At 35.5% G+C, this 19,812-nt stretch overlaps 1 protein-coding gene across 2 annotated transcripts in view; it reads right to left on the reverse strand.

Annotated features, from left to right (window-relative positions):
* The window catches only part of LOC129259125 (CNK3/IPCEF1 fusion protein-like), a 37,591-nt gene that overhangs the window by 12,336 nt on the left and 5,443 nt on the right, over positions 1-19,812 (reverse strand). Inside the window, exons 2-13 of one of the 2 annotated variants that reach the window (XM_054897407.2) lie at positions 17,983-18,200; positions 14,204-14,336; positions 8,935-9,117; positions 8,022-8,090; positions 6,556-6,842; positions 5,271-5,324; positions 4,101-4,300; positions 3,425-3,941; positions 2,848-2,914; positions 1,463-1,645; positions 778-851; positions 72-250 (exon numbers count right to left, since the gene is read on the reverse strand). In XM_054897407.2, coding sequence (XP_054753382.2) covers positions 72-250; positions 778-851; positions 1,463-1,645; positions 2,848-2,914; positions 3,425-3,941; positions 4,101-4,300; positions 5,271-5,324; positions 6,556-6,842; positions 8,022-8,090; positions 8,935-9,117; positions 14,204-14,336; positions 17,983-18,200 — 2,164 coding nt within the window. The remainder of the gene's footprint in view (positions 1-71; positions 251-777; positions 852-1,462; positions 1,646-2,847; positions 2,915-3,424; positions 3,942-4,100; positions 4,301-5,270; positions 5,325-6,555; positions 6,843-8,021; positions 8,091-8,934; positions 9,118-14,203; positions 14,337-17,982; positions 18,201-19,812) is intronic. The other variant, XM_054897409.2, reaches the window with a different exon arrangement.

The following is a 19,812-nucleotide window of genomic DNA, read 5'->3' on the forward strand; positions in this document are numbered from 1 at the left end:
GCTTACAGCCGAGTGTGGCTACCCGGAGTAAATAAGAGTAATTATTATTATTATCATTATTATTAGCTTACCTAGATCTAATCTCTTCAGGATGGTCTCTGTGATGATAGTTGATTGTCTAACTTTCGTTTCATCTTGGAGCATGATGGTGGCTAGCTGTAATTTCTCCATCCAATTCTTAAGACACTTTGGATCATTGGCTGCTAATAAGATATCCTTGATATTTCCAGGATGTTTTAATTTGAAGGCACTAAAAAATAGAAATTATAAAATAACAATTCTTTACATCATTTCAATTTAAAAGATCATTACATATCATACCTGCCCATCATGACAGTCATGAAATAGGAACAAAGTACTAAGAAATTTCACGTAGTTTAGTAACATTCTTAAATTTCCTAATACTAAATATTTTTTTCACAGGAAATTGATTGAACCAAACATTTGCTTTTCCCCAAATAGGAATATTTCAATTTCAGATAAACACTTGGCAAATGTGAAATTGATAAAGCTTGGCAAGATAAAGAAAAAAATAATGATTTGACAATAAATTTTGTAGAGTGTCTATCACACTTCCAGGGCAGTGTTTCATAAAGCATCTTATCGGGGGGTTTCAAAAACATGTTTACTCTCAGCCAATAAGAGGAAAGTATTTCAGTAACTGAAAACTAAAAAAGAAATTGCTTCAAGAGAAGCTACATGTACAAATAGCCAAGAACAACTAGGTAAAGTGGTTAGTATTTATCAAGGTACTATCAAGTACTATCAGATACTCACTAAGATCTCCTACTATCCGGTGATAGACTGACTTGAAACCCAGGCAGACAGATCACACCCTTCGCCTTATCAGACTGTAAAACAGGCATGTACAGTAAAGTAGTTAGCAAACAAAATCTGGAAATTACAAATGATACAAGCATCAGACTTACTAAAGAATATTGATAATGATCTCTTTCTTTCAACCATTTTATCGATATAACATCTGAAAAAAAGCAGCAAAATAGAGAATCTTTCTAAGCTGAGAAATACAGAGATTTTAACCTGTCCTACCCACCTGTATGCACGTAGTACATGCTAACTTGTTGGTAAACTTGACCAAATACAACAAAAATATGCATGAAATTCATCATGCACGCCTATTTTGCCTCTGCCAAATTTCAGAAAATTTAAAATCATCTAACTTGCACATCTTATATATGAAAATGCATATCGTCACACACATAATGTATCATACATGCTACTCAAAGAAATATATTGTCAAACATTACGAACTGTTAAAGAATGAGAATTTTCAATTCAAATCACCAGGGGTGGGGCAGGTGCCAACATGTGATGTCATAAATCTCTCATCCATTGAAAGAATCTTGTTTTACTTTCCATGAATCTATTCCTCTCATTTTTCTGCTTTTTATAAAGAAAAAAACCATGACATCAGGGTGAAACTTCCTCCTTGACATCTCACCTTTTGATCTTTGTAGTAATAGAGAACAAACTCTTTGAGAACAAACCACATTGAGTGCCATTTCTGTCCAATCCTATCTTGTTTCTTTATCCAGAGTTGACCTTCGCATTCTCCTGGTCCGAGATCAGCACATGAGACGCCTCTCTTGAATCGACCTTTGGTCTTGTGTTTTCTTAATCTGACCTACATGTACAATAGCATCAAAAAGTATGTGCATATCACATTATGATTATAACATCGCTTTGCCCTTCAAAAGGATTTGGAAGTTATTATCCCAGCTTTAATAGCTTAGGGGTCGTAATTACTTACAGCGCACATGCATTTCAAGGAATTGATTCCCAAAAGGTACCTATTCACCTGGCCTGGGTCAAGGGCAGCAAAATGTGGATAAATTTCTTGCTGAAGGAAACTGCCATTGCTGGGATTTGAACCAACGACCCTCTGCTTCAGAGTCAGAAAACTAATACACTGGGCCACAACACTCAACAATGATGACCACAAGCAACAACAATGATGATAATAAAAAATATGCGAAGTATGTCTATTATACATTTTACAATTCAATCACTATTCGATTGATATATAGAGCCCTATGCTCAACATAACTTGGGAAAGGTTAATTACAAGGGAAATGTGTATACATAGGTCCTGTTTCATACATACTTTTTTAAATAACAAATGCACAGTTCTATTACAAGATTGCTATCAGCCAATCAAATTAAATAATTTCAATAGCTTTTAACTGTTAAAGCAAATTTGTAATAACTTGTTATCATTACAAGTTTTAGGAAATAGGCCCCTGAAAATGAAAGTAGTTTCTAAGAGGTAAGCAACCATTATTGATGTACTACAGTAACACCTGTAATACCGAAGTTCTCTACTAAGGAGGTTGCCTATTTGCCTATAGAAAAATTTCAATTAATCGTACAAGGAGAATTACAAAGGTATGGAAACCATTATTGGCATAAAGAACATGTTAGGTGGCATGTAGTCCATAACAAGAAAAACATTTATTTTTGACTGGCGCACCTAAAACCTCCACCTCTCAATATCTCTGATTTTCAAAATGCCTGCTATTTAGCAAATTATGTTTTGTCAAAAATTAAAGTACATATCTGGCCACCGTTGTATAAAAGTTACTATTAAAAAAAAAAATCATGCTAACTTTGCCATCCAATGGTAAAAATCATGGAGTCCTTGATTTTGATTGGCTGATGAGTACTGTTACCATGGTAGTTACCATTGGATGGCAAAGTTACCATAACTTTTATGCAACAGGGCCAAGAACATTTTACAGACTTAAATTAATACAATCAATAGTACAATGTCAAACTTCCAATTTTTATATCAATCTATAGTAATTAATTCAATTATCATTTACTTACCGAGTCAATGGAATCTACCGTAGATGTTGATTCGGATCTCTTTGTCTGTTTCAATAATCTTCCAGGTCTGAGGACAAAGAAGAACAAAGGTGAAGTTCACTCTACATGGACATAATCATTCAACAATGGTGAATTATATGGAGTCAATAATGCAAGTGGAAATGATACAGAGTGTGCATGAAAAGAAAATTACCTACATCTACCTATTGGAAAAATGGATATGGATGGTTAAGATTGTGGCAAGTTAACTGACAATGATTGTTGGAAGACGCGATGAACATGTAAATCATAAATAAAATCATCAATCAAAAGATATGAATAAAACAAATTAGGTATTGTTTTTCAAAATGAATCCTTACCTTCAAGTCTGGCCTGTATATTCATAAATCCTGAATAAGTCTATTTATCACAGGCGACAGTGCACACTGAGGTGATTACTAAGCTTGTTAAGGTTTTATGGGCCAAGATCAATACCAATAACTAAATTTCTGATTAAAAGTTAATGAGCTAAAATATATCTTTTGAAACGTAAGTACTGTAGCTCTTCAAATTTGGCTCTTATTGAGACAGGACTTACCCATCCGTTTGATCCGGACTTAGCATTTCTACCACCACAAACTCATCAGATACTGACATATCATCTACCACCTCAATCAAGTCTTTCAGCTCGCTTGGAATCTCAGTGTCCTCATTGTTATTTGTGTTTACAACGCTTGCACTGTCATTTGACCCTTGACCTTTGACCCCACCGTCCTGTCCGGTCACACCATCGACCTCGTCGCTTTGCTGGTCATCCGATACCTTCTTCGGGCTCACAACATCATCCTTGAACTTTACGCTGACCCCTTTTGCGGTGGTCTTCCGGGTTAACTGGGGTGCATCTGTTGCCTCCGATGCTGCACCTGCTGCACTGGCTTGTTGCTCTTGATCATCTTCCTTGTCACTTTGAGGGAAGAGACTCTTGGTTTCTGGCATGGGCTCTGTATCTGAGAACCTACCGTTGATCTTTGTGGTCGGAATGCGGAAGTCTGCTGGTAATGGCTTGATCTTCACTGTTGTTTCGTCCGTCTTTCCCAGGGATGATTTGTTAAGTTCTTTAAAAAGGAAAAGAGAAAATGTCAGCTAAATGAAAAGAGGGAGAAACAGCGTAGATGAAAAATTGCTTGAATTCTATCCTATAGTAGCTGTGTTTTGTGTTTACAATGTTGTTTTGAGATTCATGATTATAATATAAAAACAACTCTTGATCTCACCTTTTCTAAGCTCTTCGAGATCAGATGGTAGTGAGCGTGGTCTATCCTGCCTGACCTTGTTCTTCCTCCTAGCATGGGCCATACCAGGGACCATGGTAGGGCGTCGACCAAGGGGGAATCCCCTAGGTTGTAGGAAGCTTGTATCAGCCAGGGGCGAGTCAAGGGGTGAATCAAGGATCCCTGATGGGGTGTCTGGGGGTCTGTTAAAAAAGGAGAGAACAGAAAAATAATGAAGTAAACTTATAATATAAAGATTTAAATAAGATAATGTAAAGAGAAAGGATATTATGACAACTTTGTGCATATTTAATGTTAAATTCAAACTCAATGACATTCTTCACTTTACTTTGCTAATGATACTTCTTTTGTATCAAAAATTTGGAACAAAAAGATGTCAAAATGTAACAAAAGTTCCACCTCAAATGGAATAACTGACAGGCATATTAGGTGTAGGGACTGTTGTCTTGGGGGATGGGAGGGGCATGATGGAATATATTTTAAGAATAATAAAGAACTAATCCTAACAACAGGGGGAGGGGTGGCATTATTTTATTCTAAATGACTGCATGTGTAACAGAGACTGAAAAGAAACCGTGTGATATAATTCTTTGAGTTCAAGAAGACTAAAAGAAATATCATCAAATTAAGTTTACTATCAAGATCTGCAAATGCCAGAGTTGGTTTCGACCTACTAACATTATGTGTTTAGAATGTCAGAAAATTCTGTTTTGAAGTAAATATAATTTTGAAGGGAAACTCTCAGCGATAAACAGTCTCCAAAATAGTAATAAGTTTAAAGGAAATCCATAAACAAACAGCAAGCTAGTAAGAGAGAAAAAAAAGAAATACACAACCATTTATGGATAGGCAGAAAGAAAACAGCAAACCTGGGAAAATTAAATAGGGCTAGAGTATTGGATTAGAATTAAAACAAAACATCCATGCATCTTGTCTTCAGAAGACACACACCACAAATGAAAAAAAAAAAAACAAGCACATAATCCAAACACAGCATATTACAGAGAGTTCCAGATAATTGAATTGTTTTCATAGACTGAGAGTTAACATTGACTACTGATAATAGTTCCCCACTACTCAATTAAAGATCTAAAAAGACAGGAAGAAAAGATAGGACCACTCTGAAAAACTGGTAATATCATTGTTGTATACCTAAACTGCTTTAAAGATTGTTTCCGCTTGGGTACTGTGATGGTGATGCCGAACCTATAAGTCAGAAAACATTTCCAATTTGTCACATTCATCCTCATTTAACTCAATAAAAAAAAAGCAAAATATGATAATCTAAAGGAGAAAATGATCTCCTTGAATGTAATGAAACATTTTTTATTCACTACCTGTATCATCATATCATTCATTTCCAAGGAGGAAAAAGAAATTTTATCTAAAACTGCTACAGTGTATGTCAAATTGTCACCCAAAGATAAAATTGTGAGATCATCCAAAATTTGGATCATAATTTTGAGAGAAGTTTAATCATTCGTATAGATGAATCAAAAGTTAATTTTGACCCATATTATGACATACTTTAAACTTATACCATTCAAAACATACAGTACAATCTGCAATGTTCCCATAGGTTTCAACACAAACTTACAACCGATAATGCTTCACTTTCTTGGCAATGTTGCAGGGAAAAATATAATTAATTGGACATAATTTCATGGTATTGTTAATTATTCATTTTGATGAGGAAAAATTTATAGCACCATAATTTTGCCGTTATGCTTGTCACAACTATCTAATACATAAATGATGCATTGTTCTTGAGGGCATAACAAAAATGGACCTGCATTTGAGGTTGCTTGATTGGTAATCAACTTTTCCATTACCAATAAAATTCTTCTACAAATAGTTTGTCTACAAACCATTTAGTCTACTTGCCAATTTGCCAATTTCCTATTATTTTATTTCCACACAGGCTATACCCATTTACCTACTCTCCACTTGGTCTAACAGCACTTAGTCTATATGGTTCAAGAACTTTTTATGAACCACATTTTCATTTTACAAAGCAATGCAAAAAAAGGTTTATGCAGTTCAAGTGAGACCAACTGGGCAATAGACAAAATGAGAAAAATACTTAGTGGGCATCAGACCAATTGTAGTGTAAACCAAATGGCAATAAGACCTACTGGGTGTAACCCATGTGGTATAAGAAGTAGATCAACTACTTGTAAACCAAGAGAATAACAACTATCATGGCAATACAATCACCAGGGGGCCATTTCATAAAGCTGTTCGTAAGTTAGGAGCGACTTTAAGAACGACTGGTGAACCTTTCTTACACTCTAAACCATTGCCAATGAACATTTTGGTATATACCATTTACCACAAGATACGATCACCAGTCATTCTTAAAGTCACTCTTAACTTTATACGAACAGCTTTATGAAACATCCACCAGGAACACTAGACTCTTGTGTTTCGTACATACCTTTCTTCTTCTTCCTCCCCCTCCTCCGCCCCTTGTTGTCTCTTCTCAGCTTCCCGATGAGGAAGATACATGTCGTCCTTGACAACTACCCTCTTGCGTCCAGCTGAAGGTCGTCGGTATGGCAATGAGCTGATTCCAATGTTGCTTGGATGCAAGAAGGGATTCTGTTTAGGTCTCTGGATCTGACCCGGCTGGCTAAGATGTCTTGGTCGTTTCTTGAGAGTGAATGTGATGTCTCCAACGTTACATTTCAAAGCTTCAATGACTTTGCTGTGATGCCAACCAACCTTTCAGAATGAAAACGGAACGTTAACGGATTCATACAATTTATCAAATACCTCACTTGGGTTTTTAAGTGTTTAATACTCCAATCATGAGACTGGTCATAAGTGATATCAAGGCTTAAACCAAGTTTAAATTAAAAAATATGCTCATTACCAGGGGCAACAGGCATAGGTTAAATTTTCTGAGATCCTCATTTCATAACATGCAAAATCTTTCTTTATGTATATATTCCATAATTCAGTGCCATTTGTTTACAATATTTAGGCAACTTGCACATTCAAAGGTCATAATGACCCATAGATATGATGGTGTGGATCTCTGATTTCTACTCCTACTACATCCAGGTCTACCTCCATCATTTTAACTGATTTTGTGCTAGAAGCAAATAAGGGAAATATAGCTCTAGCAATCTTGTATATAGATTTAGATCTATTGCAGATTAGATGATAATCAATGGAATGGGCTCGATGAACTCTGAAGACACCGAGATATCAAAGGTAACAATAGGGCCAATATGACTCTACCAATGATTTAATTTCATTGAACTACCATGAGTAACTACAAAATGCAAACCAATTGGTCATATACAATTTGATATTTGTGACATAGTTCCTCCTTTAGGCTGGCATGTTACAATGCCAACTATGCTTTCAGGCTATTAAAGTTCTTGCTCACAGTAACATTGCCATACCCCTGTCGAAACAACCATGCCTCTCGTGGCATTATAGTTAGAAACAAATTCAAGTGCTCTATGACAAATTTGATATCACCCAATCCAACATCAACATTCCAGTAGTTTAAAATAGAAGCTTGCAATTCACATTATTTCTTATTTCCTCATTTTCATTTTCAAATTATTATTACAGATACATTTACAAAATTATAATACATAATGTCATTGTTATGCATAAGTTTCCTACAACACAATGAGTTCTATATCAAAGTGATTTTATGAATAAACATGAAGAAATTAATAATAAAAAATAAGAAATATTAATTAATCAATTAATTAATATATAAACAGACACAATTATGCATAAGTTTCCTACAACACAATAAGTTTTATATCAAAGTGATTTTGTGAATAAACAGGAAGAAATGAATAATAAAAATAAGAAATATTATTTAATAAATTAATTTATAATAAATGAATAGACACAATAATAAATAAATAAACTCACGACTGTCTGGTAGTTCACTTGCAAGATCTCATCTCCAATATGAACTCTATCTGTGGACCCTGAGGCACTCTGGAATCAAACACACACACAAGAGAAAGCAGCTGATCATTTATGTCTACTCATAATAGCAATGCTATGGTTACAAATAAAGAACTGGATTACTTCAGGTATACATACTTAACGGGATGTAAAACCTCTATCTAAAAGCACAGGAAAGACAACAGTTGTTCAGGAAGTTCCTAATTTCTCAAAAACGCTTTAAAGCGTAAGTACAAATATGTGGGATATAATAATTAGACTGAGTCAATATACAACTATGTCTATAGGTTGTGTATGCAGAGGATACGGTACAGATAAATAGAGAGAGATAATGTCAAAGAGAGGAAGAGAGAAAGAAATGTAACCACCATTGATTGAAAGGGAAAAAGAGGGCAAGATCTGGTAAAAAATGCTAGGGCCAAGGACATTTTCCAGACAGTCTCCAAGGCCAGAACCAAGAGTCTATTAAAGGCCAAGGGCACATAATCGTTCTTGAGACTGTCCTTGAAGCCAACGGCAGCCCCAAGGCAAAGTTCGGCCACGAGGAGCATAATACTGGCTAAGGAATTGCAAACTTACACTGTCAAGATGCTGTTTAAGATTTTAAGTGCAATATTTAAGCCCATCACTCTATTTAAAAACAAGTCGTTTACACAAGTTGTTTAAAGATTTTTAAAAGTTGTTTAGTTTTTAAACAGTTGTTTAAAAAGTTAAAACAATTTCAAACAAAGTTTAAACAACTTGTTTTTGGTAAACAGGCTTAAACAATGTGCTAAAAAAATCATGCTATACTACTGTAGGAAAAAGTGTAAAAAGGTTGAACTGGAAATAATGTGAATGGGTAAGATTAACAGAGAAAAGACAGCATACTAACGTTTGGTTTGACTAGTGTGATAAGATGTGTCCCATCGATAGCAGACGTCCTAATCTCCAGTCCGATTTCTTCGTCCGATCTCTTCTTCTTGATGGAAACAAAGTCAATGGTAGCCGTCTGGATGATGAGAGGATCTGATGCCTTCTTCACCAGGTTATCACTGAAATCACCTAGCTCTTTACTCTGCAATAACAAAACCAGAAAGGGAAATGAAATTTTATTTTATTTTATTCATGTTTTCCTTTCAAGCCAGACACCTGCATCGCAAGGGAGCCCTTCCATTTACCGGTAGTTGCTTTGAATATTGTTTTATGGTTTGTTTGTTTTAACAAGGGGGGGCTTCAAATATGCCTTGCATACAATAATAGATTCACTGACATAACAACACTCCTGGCTCATAGCATCACCCTTTCAAAGTGCTATTTTTTCTTCATTGGGAGTTCCATAGTCATGGCTGGCATAATTTGCTATGCTCTGAAGTTGGATTCATTTCAAAAGTTTGTTTCTATCCCGTGATGTTCAGAATAATGAGTGATTGATGGAAATCTGTTTACAAAAATAAGGTCAAATTATACACACAATGGATAGGGTACTAGAGATAAAGAAATGGTCCAATGCTTTCTCATGAAGTTCCTCTATCAGAATAGTGGCATTGGTGCTATAAGGCAAAATCTGATATTACAAGGCTCGTCTTTACTCCAAACACCAATGAATTTTATAGCCCATTTCAACATGAACTCATTGTGAATTCACCTCTGCACCACCATCTCTTTACCATGCTTATCAATTCATAATTAGTCAATTCAAAAAGTGTGTACAAATGAATGAGTAAAGCCTTGTTTGGGGTTAAACAACAGACTGACTATTACCTGAAAGGAGTTCTTCCCCAAAACGGAACAATCGAACCAGAATGAACTAAAAAGGGAACATCCAATATTTACCAAGTTATGAAACTTATTGCTTAAGTGCTGTACATGTATATATACATATGCATGTAGGCTACATTCTAAATTTGAAGGATTTAAAATAAGGGACCAGCCAAATATTGAATTTATTTCAAATCCTGGGAACCTATTTCTAAATCTCAAAGAATTTATATTCATCTCAAATTAAAATCCACAATGTCTTATTTAAACCTGGTCCTTTTTTTATTGCCGATCTGGATTTATCTTAAATCCTTAAAATCAAGAGTGTAGGCCTACATGGTTATAGTTTAAAGCCATAATGAATCAAAACATAGCATAGGCCTACATGATTGATATACGTTATTCAATCTTGATTGAGATTAGATGGAGTGATTTTCTAATGTATCTCTGGTTTGCAAGCTACATGTATATGTAGGATTTGCACAAAAGCATTAATTAAATCTTACTACAAATATGTAAATGTACATGTAGGTCTAACATGACTACCACTACTACTACTAAGTATACTTCCAAGCTCTAGTACTACAAAAGTATTAAAGTGAATAATATGTAAACATGAAACACGAGTCCCCGACACTGGAATTGCAACAATCAACCTCCTGGTAAGTCAATATTGGCATTCATTATCAAAACAAGAATAGCTTCATATGATAAATTCACCAACATAGTATACACCCATGCACAACTCTCGAATTGTTCCGTGATCTATTGAAAACAGCAGACGAAACTAGCGTCTAATTCCCGTGCATTGCACCGAATCGGATCCAAAGTACAAAAATGTCCACAGCATTCACATCATTACACACTTCTGTTCATTCAGTTCAAAGCTCCGTAAGAAAAGTATTTCAAGTCATATTTTCAATATTCTGATAACACACAGTCTACATGTACCGTAACTCAAATCACCTACTCACCAAGAAGGAATATCATATAGCTACATTCAAGACAGAGTCCATGGTTATAAAAACAAGTGTGTCCTCACAGTCGGAAGTCTATAACTTAAACATCCCGCAGAAGGGAGAGAGGGGGAGAGAGGAGGGGAGAGAAGGAGGAAGCTACTATCATTTTATTCCTAACCTTAATAACCTGCACAGTATGTACCCCAGGGTTGACTACCAATCCAGCAATGTATTTCTATTGTTATTGCTTGTGTGTGCTGGAGCAGAGTTTACAATCAATTCAATTGGTCTATTTTGTTTGATTGTTGTACTTCAGAAGATTTTATGATTCTAAACTTATCATTCATCCCTTGTCATAGATGGATGGCTTCATTGAAAGGCTTGGGGAGAAAATCTGGACCTTCCTTTTTTAAAGCTTTCACTAAAGAATGCCAGACGGAAGAAGCTGGATGAAAAATATCAAAAACTGCGAGGCAGGAGAGGCTATTTATGGTGGTAAGGAGGGAAAATTTTCAAATAAAACAGGACAGACTCAATCTGATTTACAACAAAACAAATTATTGTATTGAAATATGTGTTGAGTTATTGAACTATACAGACCAACAATTGGACAGAACTATGGTGCCAGGGTAAAAAGTTATTTGGATCAATATCATTCACAAAGAAAATGCAGAATAATATTCATTATCAGCTTGGTTTGTAAACTGTTTTGAATTTACACGTATATTGATTTTTTTTTCTATCATTCAGAATCAACCCATAAGCCTATTGTTAAAGTCCCCCCCCCCCCCCCGATCCTCCTAATGTATCAGTCAATATGAAAACATTTTCCAATTTAAGGGTATTCAAAAAATGAAAACCATAATGACTGTCAAAGTGATATATTTTGCTTCTGTATCAGTGAATGCATACATGTATAATCTTTTCAATCTTTTTCTTCTAAATTTTTTAAAGTTATGATCTTGCCCACTGTACTGCCTGAAATGCCCCAAAACTACTCAAAACCCCTTTGTGCTCAAAAATTAATTGTTGAATTTCTGTTCTATATGTACAAACAACTGAATAATAGCCTAACCTCATCAGTGATGTTTTTATTTACAGGACTAATGAGCGAATACACATTGTAAATACACATTGTGCAATGCAAAGGGGGAAATTGAATAATTGCTCAATGTACAAATATAATTGACGAAAAGGCCCCCAAAATAAACAAAATAGCCCTTGAAAAAAAAATTAACTCCCAAAAATTCCTTTCAAAGAATGTTAACAACTATCCCAATTTATTCCTACACATTTTTTGTGCATTAGCCAAATCTGGAAACGAGAGGGCATGAGTACACACATGTCCAAAATGGAGGCAACTTAACTGTGCACGTGGCAACCACATAATCATTTTGGTAAATGCTACAAGAGAGTACCGTACTAATAAATTGTTCCTTCCTTGCATATATAGCAACAATCTTAAAATTGCACAAAGGATGGGAAATGATTCTAGGTTAACCTGAACATCCAAAGTTCACTCTTCTTGCAATAGGATGTGTTCCTTTTTTGAGCTGACGAGTGCAAACGAATGAAATTAATGACTCTAATGATCGTTAACACAGATGAAGTCAAGCTGTTTAACCTGTGTTGTGTTAATGATAAACACCAACCAATTAAGTAGCCACAACAAACTCATTATCGCACTATCACACTTCTTGAAATAGAAAATGAAAGAAAAGTGAGAGTAGGTGGTTTCAGACCGCCTCGAAGTTCGTCAGTTCCAGGTATTCTCTGATCGGAAATTTACCCCGATCAGAAAATACCAGGTATTTTGGTAATGTGAAAGCAAACTACGTGTAATATCCCCGAAAGAAAATACCCGCTAAATAGTAGGTACTTGGCGAAATTACAAGAACTTTCGCAGGGATTTTTCCAAGGTCGTGGGTATTTTGGCAATCTGAAAGCAAAGTACGAGAACTTGTATCCCATCGATCATCGCGATAAGTGAATTTCCAGTGCATAGCGCGCGCTGTTCGATATGCATGTAATGCGAGGCCTACCGAGCAAGCAAGCTGGCACGGCCGGCCGTCCAGCGCCAGTGCATGCAGTGATAAACATACGTACACTTTTCATGCGACGTGACTCGGGGTTTCGACTTTGACTCAGCGGTTGATTTTTCTTCTTAAAAAAATTAGTTTTACGAATTAAGGGTGATATTTACCGGTATTCTACATTTTCATACCAGATGACATCGCACTGGAGTGAGGAGGCCACCAAGGCCTTAATTTCAATGTGGGGAAAAATCTAGTGCAATTGCAGAATGATCAAGGGAACAAATGATTTGCGCATACGATCGAATAAAGTTAGTACGGATCTCCCGCCCCGGCCGTCCCCCGATCGCGATACGTACCGCTTTAAAGCGTGCGCTTCTTTGTCTGCTACCAGACAGTACTGCGCATGCTCATATCTTCGAGAAATTTCCCCGAAGAGTGTGTTTCGGGGCGGTCTGAATGTGGAATAATTATCTGGTATTTTTTAGCATGAAAAAGTTCTTGTAATTCAACATTTACATACAGTGTACAGAAAAATTAAAGTAAAAGAAAGAAAAATTAAAAACTAAAATAGAGAAAAGGGGGAAGAAAACAGATAGAACGCAAGAAATAAAGAAGGAAGAAAGAAAGAAAAAAAGAACTTCAAGCTGAACTCAAAATATGATATAGAGAGATAGAGAAAAGTAAGGAAAGACATAGGCCTACAGTCAGAAAGGGAAAAGAGGAAATGGCAGAGGAAATGAATAGATAGAGAATTAGATAGAGCTGGGAAAATAAAGGCATACACGTAGGTGACTGTGTTGTGTCTCAAAGAAATATCTCTTATATATCACTCATTTATTAATCTCTGCAAATTGGCGATGATATCAATGATGGGATATGTGGGGACTGGGTTTCAAGGTAAGACAAGATAAGGAGGTGTAAATGAATGATTTCCATTTTTTATTAATATAGAATGGTTGAAGACAATTACTGCCATAGATACAAAACATTCATATAGGAAGAGAAGACATATGCTGTTAAAAATTAGAAGAGCAGAAAGTGGACCAAAAGGAAGAAGGGGGCTCAAAGAAAGAGATAGAGAGACAGGGAAGGGGGTGCTTGGGTTGCCATTCAGTTGAGCACATGATTTTGGAATTGTGCACCTTGTCTGCTACTCAGAACGTACTGTGCACACTCCCAACTTTAAGAAGTTCTTGGGTCAGATGGGTATGAATACTGAAATAATTAGCAAGTATTTTGAGGCCTGAAAATTTTTTCATACTTGTTTTTAGTGACCGAGTGGGTATGAGAGAAGAAAGATTTTCAGAGATAGGAAAGAGAAATGGAAGAGAGGTAAAGGAAAAGGGAGTATACAAAAAAAAATGGTGGTCATATTTAGAAGATTTTCTTCTGGTAATTGGGTACTCACAATTTCCAGGAGTCGTTCCTCTATCTGTTGAAGAGATCCTGTCTGTTGACCAACTTGTGTAAGATCCAAGGCTGATTTTAAGATGTCCTCCCTGAACATTTTGAAGAAGTGATCTCCAGTGACGAATGGAGGTCTACAAAGCGATAAATAGAAAAAGCAGACATCTTATAAAAATTGAATGATTTCTAATGATTTTTAATATTATTTTCAATCTATTTTTTCTTTAATTCTTATATTTTAAAAATACACAATTACTGAAAACTAATTTTTTTCTTCTCTTGAATATTTACATACATTGTATGACTAAATTAATACCTTTATGCCTTATACTCCTACTTTCACTTAATGCTCAATAATCAATTTTAAGTCATGATTTAGGAATTGAAAACACAAAACAAATGATGATTTTTCAATTTGGAAATTTACTTTCAAAACTAATCTAGATAAAAGTCTACCCAACTATCATGCTTTATAAGCCACAACAAGGATTAGTTTTGTGCCTGTGCTCATTGGCATTATTAATCAACACCTACAAGCTCTGAAGGAGTAATAACAGCCTGATAGATTGTATAATATCAATCAAAGTGAGCTAAATTAGGATACTACCCCAATCCCACCTGTTCATAGCATACTCCCAAACCCTGGCTGAGAAAGATATGTCTTTATTCTTACTACAACCCATAATCTCCCATCAGAATTGAAAAAATACATGCATATATATTGCTGCTTTGCCTCAAATAAAGTAATCTAAAGAGGTGGATTGATAATCTCCAGGCTTACAGGGCCAGGGCTGTTCAGAAGTTTGATTAGTCAGAGCTAGAAAGGAACATTTCAACACCAGATTATGCTTTGAAATGTGTAATCGCAACATCCACCTACATTTATGACCTAGGGGTCCATTCTCACAAGGAGAAATATTTTGGAAGAGAGATACCCACAAAATATTGTATAATGATTTAATAGTTTCTGTTTGCATTTGACGATATTATCATATCACATTAATGTTGAAAGTGAAATGTGATTGCTAGTTACAAATATCACTCCATTCATATGACTTGCATTCACATTTACTCCCACAATGTTTACTGAAGGTGTCTGAAATTCATTTATTATATTGATATGACAAAACAAGAAAACACCTTCCATCAGTATCAAAATAATATAATTATTACAGCCCGAATAAAAACTGTTAAAGTCTAATAGTTTATTGCTTCTTCAATCTACAGTCTATTGGGAGGGGGGAGGTTCAAATTAGGTTAGTACATTGTATACAAGGATATATATTCACTCTCACAGCTAATGAAATACATGTAGAAAGATATAACATCAAAGTGTATTCCACATTTAAAGGGATAGTCCGGGCTGAAAATATTTATATCTAAATGAATAGAGTAAAATTCACAGAGCAAAATGCTGAAAATTTCATCAAAATTGGATAACAAATAACGAAGTTATTGAATTTTAAAATTTATCAATATTTTGTGAAAACAGTTGTATGCACATTGTCATGAATATTCATTAGGTGAGCTGATGATGTCACATCTTCACTTTCCTTTTTCTTAAGTTATTACATGAAATCATAAATGTTTCATTATTTCATACATGTGTAAATGATGTGTCTCCATATGATGAAATAACTTGCGGCAATAAATAACTAATGCACTTATCAGTTGTCGATCCAATTGTTTTAGTTCTTGGTAGAATTTTTTTTTAATAAACCTAATTTCATATAATAACAAGTGGAATGCCTCTGGCCGTCTCACCTGCATCACGCGATTCAATATAGCAGCAGTGCTGATTTTGAAAACTACTATAACTCGCACAAGATGTTCAGTGATACTTGGTTACTCTTATTTCCACGTTTTATGAACTAGACCAATACACTTATAGAGATATGATGGCAATTCAACAAATACCCCCAACGTGGCCAAAGTTCTTTGACCTTACATGACCTTTGACCTTGATCATGTGACCTGAAACTCGCACAGGATGTTCAGTGATACTTGATTACTATTATGTCCAAGTTTTATGAACTAGACCAACACACTTTCAAATTTATGGCTGTAATTCAACAAATACCCCAATTTGGCCAAAGTTCATTGACCCTAAATGACCTTTGACCTTGATCATGTGACCTGAAACTAGCACAGGATGTTCAGTAATACTTGATTACTATTATGTCCAAGTTTCATGAATCAGATCCATAAACTTTCAAAGTTATGATGGTAATTCAACAGATACCCCCAATTCGGCCAAAGTTCATTGACCCTAAATGACCTTTGACCTTGGTCATGTGACGTGAAACTCATGCAGGATGTTCAGTGATACTTGATTAACCTTATGTATAAGTTTCATGAACTAGGTCCATATATTTTCTAAGTTATGATGACATTTCAAAAACTTAACCTTAGGTTAAGATTTTGATGTTGATTCCCCCAACATGGTCTAAGTTCATTGACCCTAAATGACCTTTGACCTTGGTCATGTGACATGAAACTCAGGCAGGATGTTCAGTAATACTTGATTAACCTTATGGCCAAGTTTCATGAACTAGGTCCATATACTTTCTAAGTTATGCTGTCATTTCAAAAACTTAACCTCAGGTTAAGATTTGGTGTTGACGCCGCCGCCGCCGTCGGAAAAGCGGCGCCTATAGTCTCACTCTGCTATGCAGGTGAGACAAAAAACAAAAGAACAAGTGGGGATATGACATCATCAGCCCACCTAATGAATATTCATAAGACATGCTTAGAACTGTTTCACCGGAATAATGCAAATCTATAAAATTCTATAACCTTGTTATTTGTTATCCAATTTTGATGAAATTTTCAGTATTTTGCTTTGTGAATTTTACTCTATTTATTGAGATAAAAATATCTCCAGCCTTGACCATCCCTTTAACGTATGTCAGGGCCTAGCCTGATATTGTCCATATAGATGCAGACAATTTGCAAACTGTTTAACAAAAAATAAACTACAATAGAAAGGGTGTGGGCTAGACCAATCTGCATCATTTTTGTTGTTATAATTGTCTGCACAGAAGGCAGATCAGGGTCACATCTTGGAATTAATGCAATACAAGTACTGGTAGATGCCGCGCTTGTAAACATTAATACAGACTATTTCCGAACACAAAATTGGAGAATACATATTCCTTTGGTTCCTGACTGATGATATGGTTTGATGCATACCATTCAATGATTGATGACTCAAGCTTAAAAGCCATCATTATCAAGATGGGATTGTCATCATCTGCTAATAACTCACACTTCAAACTATTCTAAAGCATAGGAGTCTACAGAGCTATCTTCAAGATGTAGCAATCTATGTACTGTAACTTGCAAATTTATTGACGTGAAATTCATAGATTAGCTTTAATATACAGAGGGATTTGGTGTTACATTTATTTAATTTAATTTATTCAAAAGCAGCATTAGGAATAATAGTCATAAAATATAGAAAATATACTTCATACTTCATATAGTACAGGACTAGTTGCAAAGAGAATTGTGTTTGTGTTATGTCCTTTTATACTTTAATTTGAAATAACATTTCACTTGGAGGGCCATGCATGTTTAAAAAGATCAATGTCATCATCAGTTTCTTGAAGCAACATATTAATGTATACCGTAATTCAAGAAACTATATAATTCACTTAGGGTTCAAGGTGTAAAAAATAAGAGTCAAGGGCAGAACCTACATGTAAGATGTAACAAATTCTGAATGCTGGTAACAAAAAATTCTTGCCACTTGAAATAAAAATCTGTTTCATTACCAACCTGTCAAGCCAGGATATGACCGTCTTGGCTGCCGTTATGAGCTCAGCAATGAGCACCAGGACAGAGGCTGGAATACTCTGAGGTACATTGGTTCCGTTACGTCCTGTGTGATAGCTACCATTCCTGCTACGACTCTGAAGGAACTTTGTAAGACAGTTTGTCCTGGTGTTCAGGTTCAGAGTGACAGACTGCAGATCCTCAAAACTCTGCCGATAATGCTACAGATGGGAGATATAAAAGCACAAGATAGCCATCACTCAAACTATAACTTTATATTAAAAAAATATTTTTGTGTGGAATTCAACTAAACCAACATTGCAAGAGAGTTCATCCTTGATAACCAACTGCAGGTCCTCTAAGCCCTGACAGCGAATGAATCAGATGGAAAAAGGTATGATTAGATGAAGACTTCTAACACTGGATGAATTTATCTGTCCAAAAGGAATGAAGAAAATACATGTACATGCACATTTTTTAAACAAATTATTTTGGTTGGGGGATCTAGCTGAGATAGTTTGTCCTACTTTTGATTGTATAGTTGACAAAACTTATGTCATCTGTATTAGATAACAATGTTACAGTTGGAAAAGAAGTAAACATTACAAGATGGAGCTCTGTTGAAAAAAAGATGTACACTGTATCTGTCACACAGACAACAATATTTTATGAAAAATATTGTGGTGATGTGGTGAGACAGTTCGGCTAAGTATTGGGTCAAAGATTCCAGGTTCTCAACTCAATATAGGTAGAAAGAGCTAAAGATGAAATTACAAAGACCAATGAAGAAAGTCAAGAAACATCTACCTGTCCAAAGAAGAGAAAGTATCAAATGAAAAATCTTGGCAAGATAGTTATCCTAGAGTGGAGGTTGAATGAAAACAGCGAGCAGATCCTGAACGCTCTGACGACAACGATGCGACAGATGGAAAATAGATCAACTGATGAGGAAGTGACCAGTATGGATGAGCACTGCACTCACATCCTTCCAGCCGACCGGAAGGAAGAGCGTTGTTCCATGGGATGATAAGGTACCGCACGGGCGAACCTCTCATCGATGATTCACGCTGAATTTCCCCGAAAGTGAAACCTCTACTTCTGCTACAGTATTTTAGTAGTAAAATAATTGATAGTATTGATGGCCAATTCACTTTTAACCATTCACAAAGTTTCATATTCCACAGAAAGTAGCAAATTATTAAAAAGCATATATTCCAATGTATATAACACGCTTTAAAATATCATTTCCTTTGAAATTCAGGTGTACAAGCTACTTTTTATGTTAACTAGACAAACAACAATCTGATCTATATGTAATGCTCCTGCTGAGATTTAACTGTTTTCAAAACATGAGTCAATAATTCGTCACTATTAAATGCCAAGTCCACTATAACAATTACAAGAAGCTAATTTGACTATGGTAAACAGAAATCAGACAAGCATAATGTAGCATGACAATTTCATCAAAATTGGACATACAAAATTAAAGTTACTGCATATTTAAGTTTTGCTCCATTAATCCAATTTTGAATAACCTATCCGAAATGTGCGGAACCAGTACATTATTTATAATTCATGCAGAAATTGCATACATGTAGGAAACTGACAGGCAGTCAGTCTCCTTGAACGTGTGTTCTATAAATTTGTGCAACAGTATATATGAACTTTGCCCGCTAGCCAAGCGAATATATCAGATAGGCTATTGAATTGCCAGTGTTATGCTTGTTTGATTTTTTACTGTATTCTTGCTGGGGTGAGCTTGGCCTTTCAAATCACTTGGCTATACACTCCACTGTTTTGATCTCAGTCTTACATGTAGTGCCCCCCCCCCCC

This window comes from Lytechinus pictus, chromosome 4 (genome assembly GCF_037042905.1).
Source record: "Lytechinus pictus isolate F3 Inbred chromosome 4, Lp3.0, whole genome shotgun sequence".
Taxonomy (NCBI): Eukaryota; Metazoa; Echinodermata; class Echinoidea; order Temnopleuroida; family Toxopneustidae; genus Lytechinus; species Lytechinus pictus.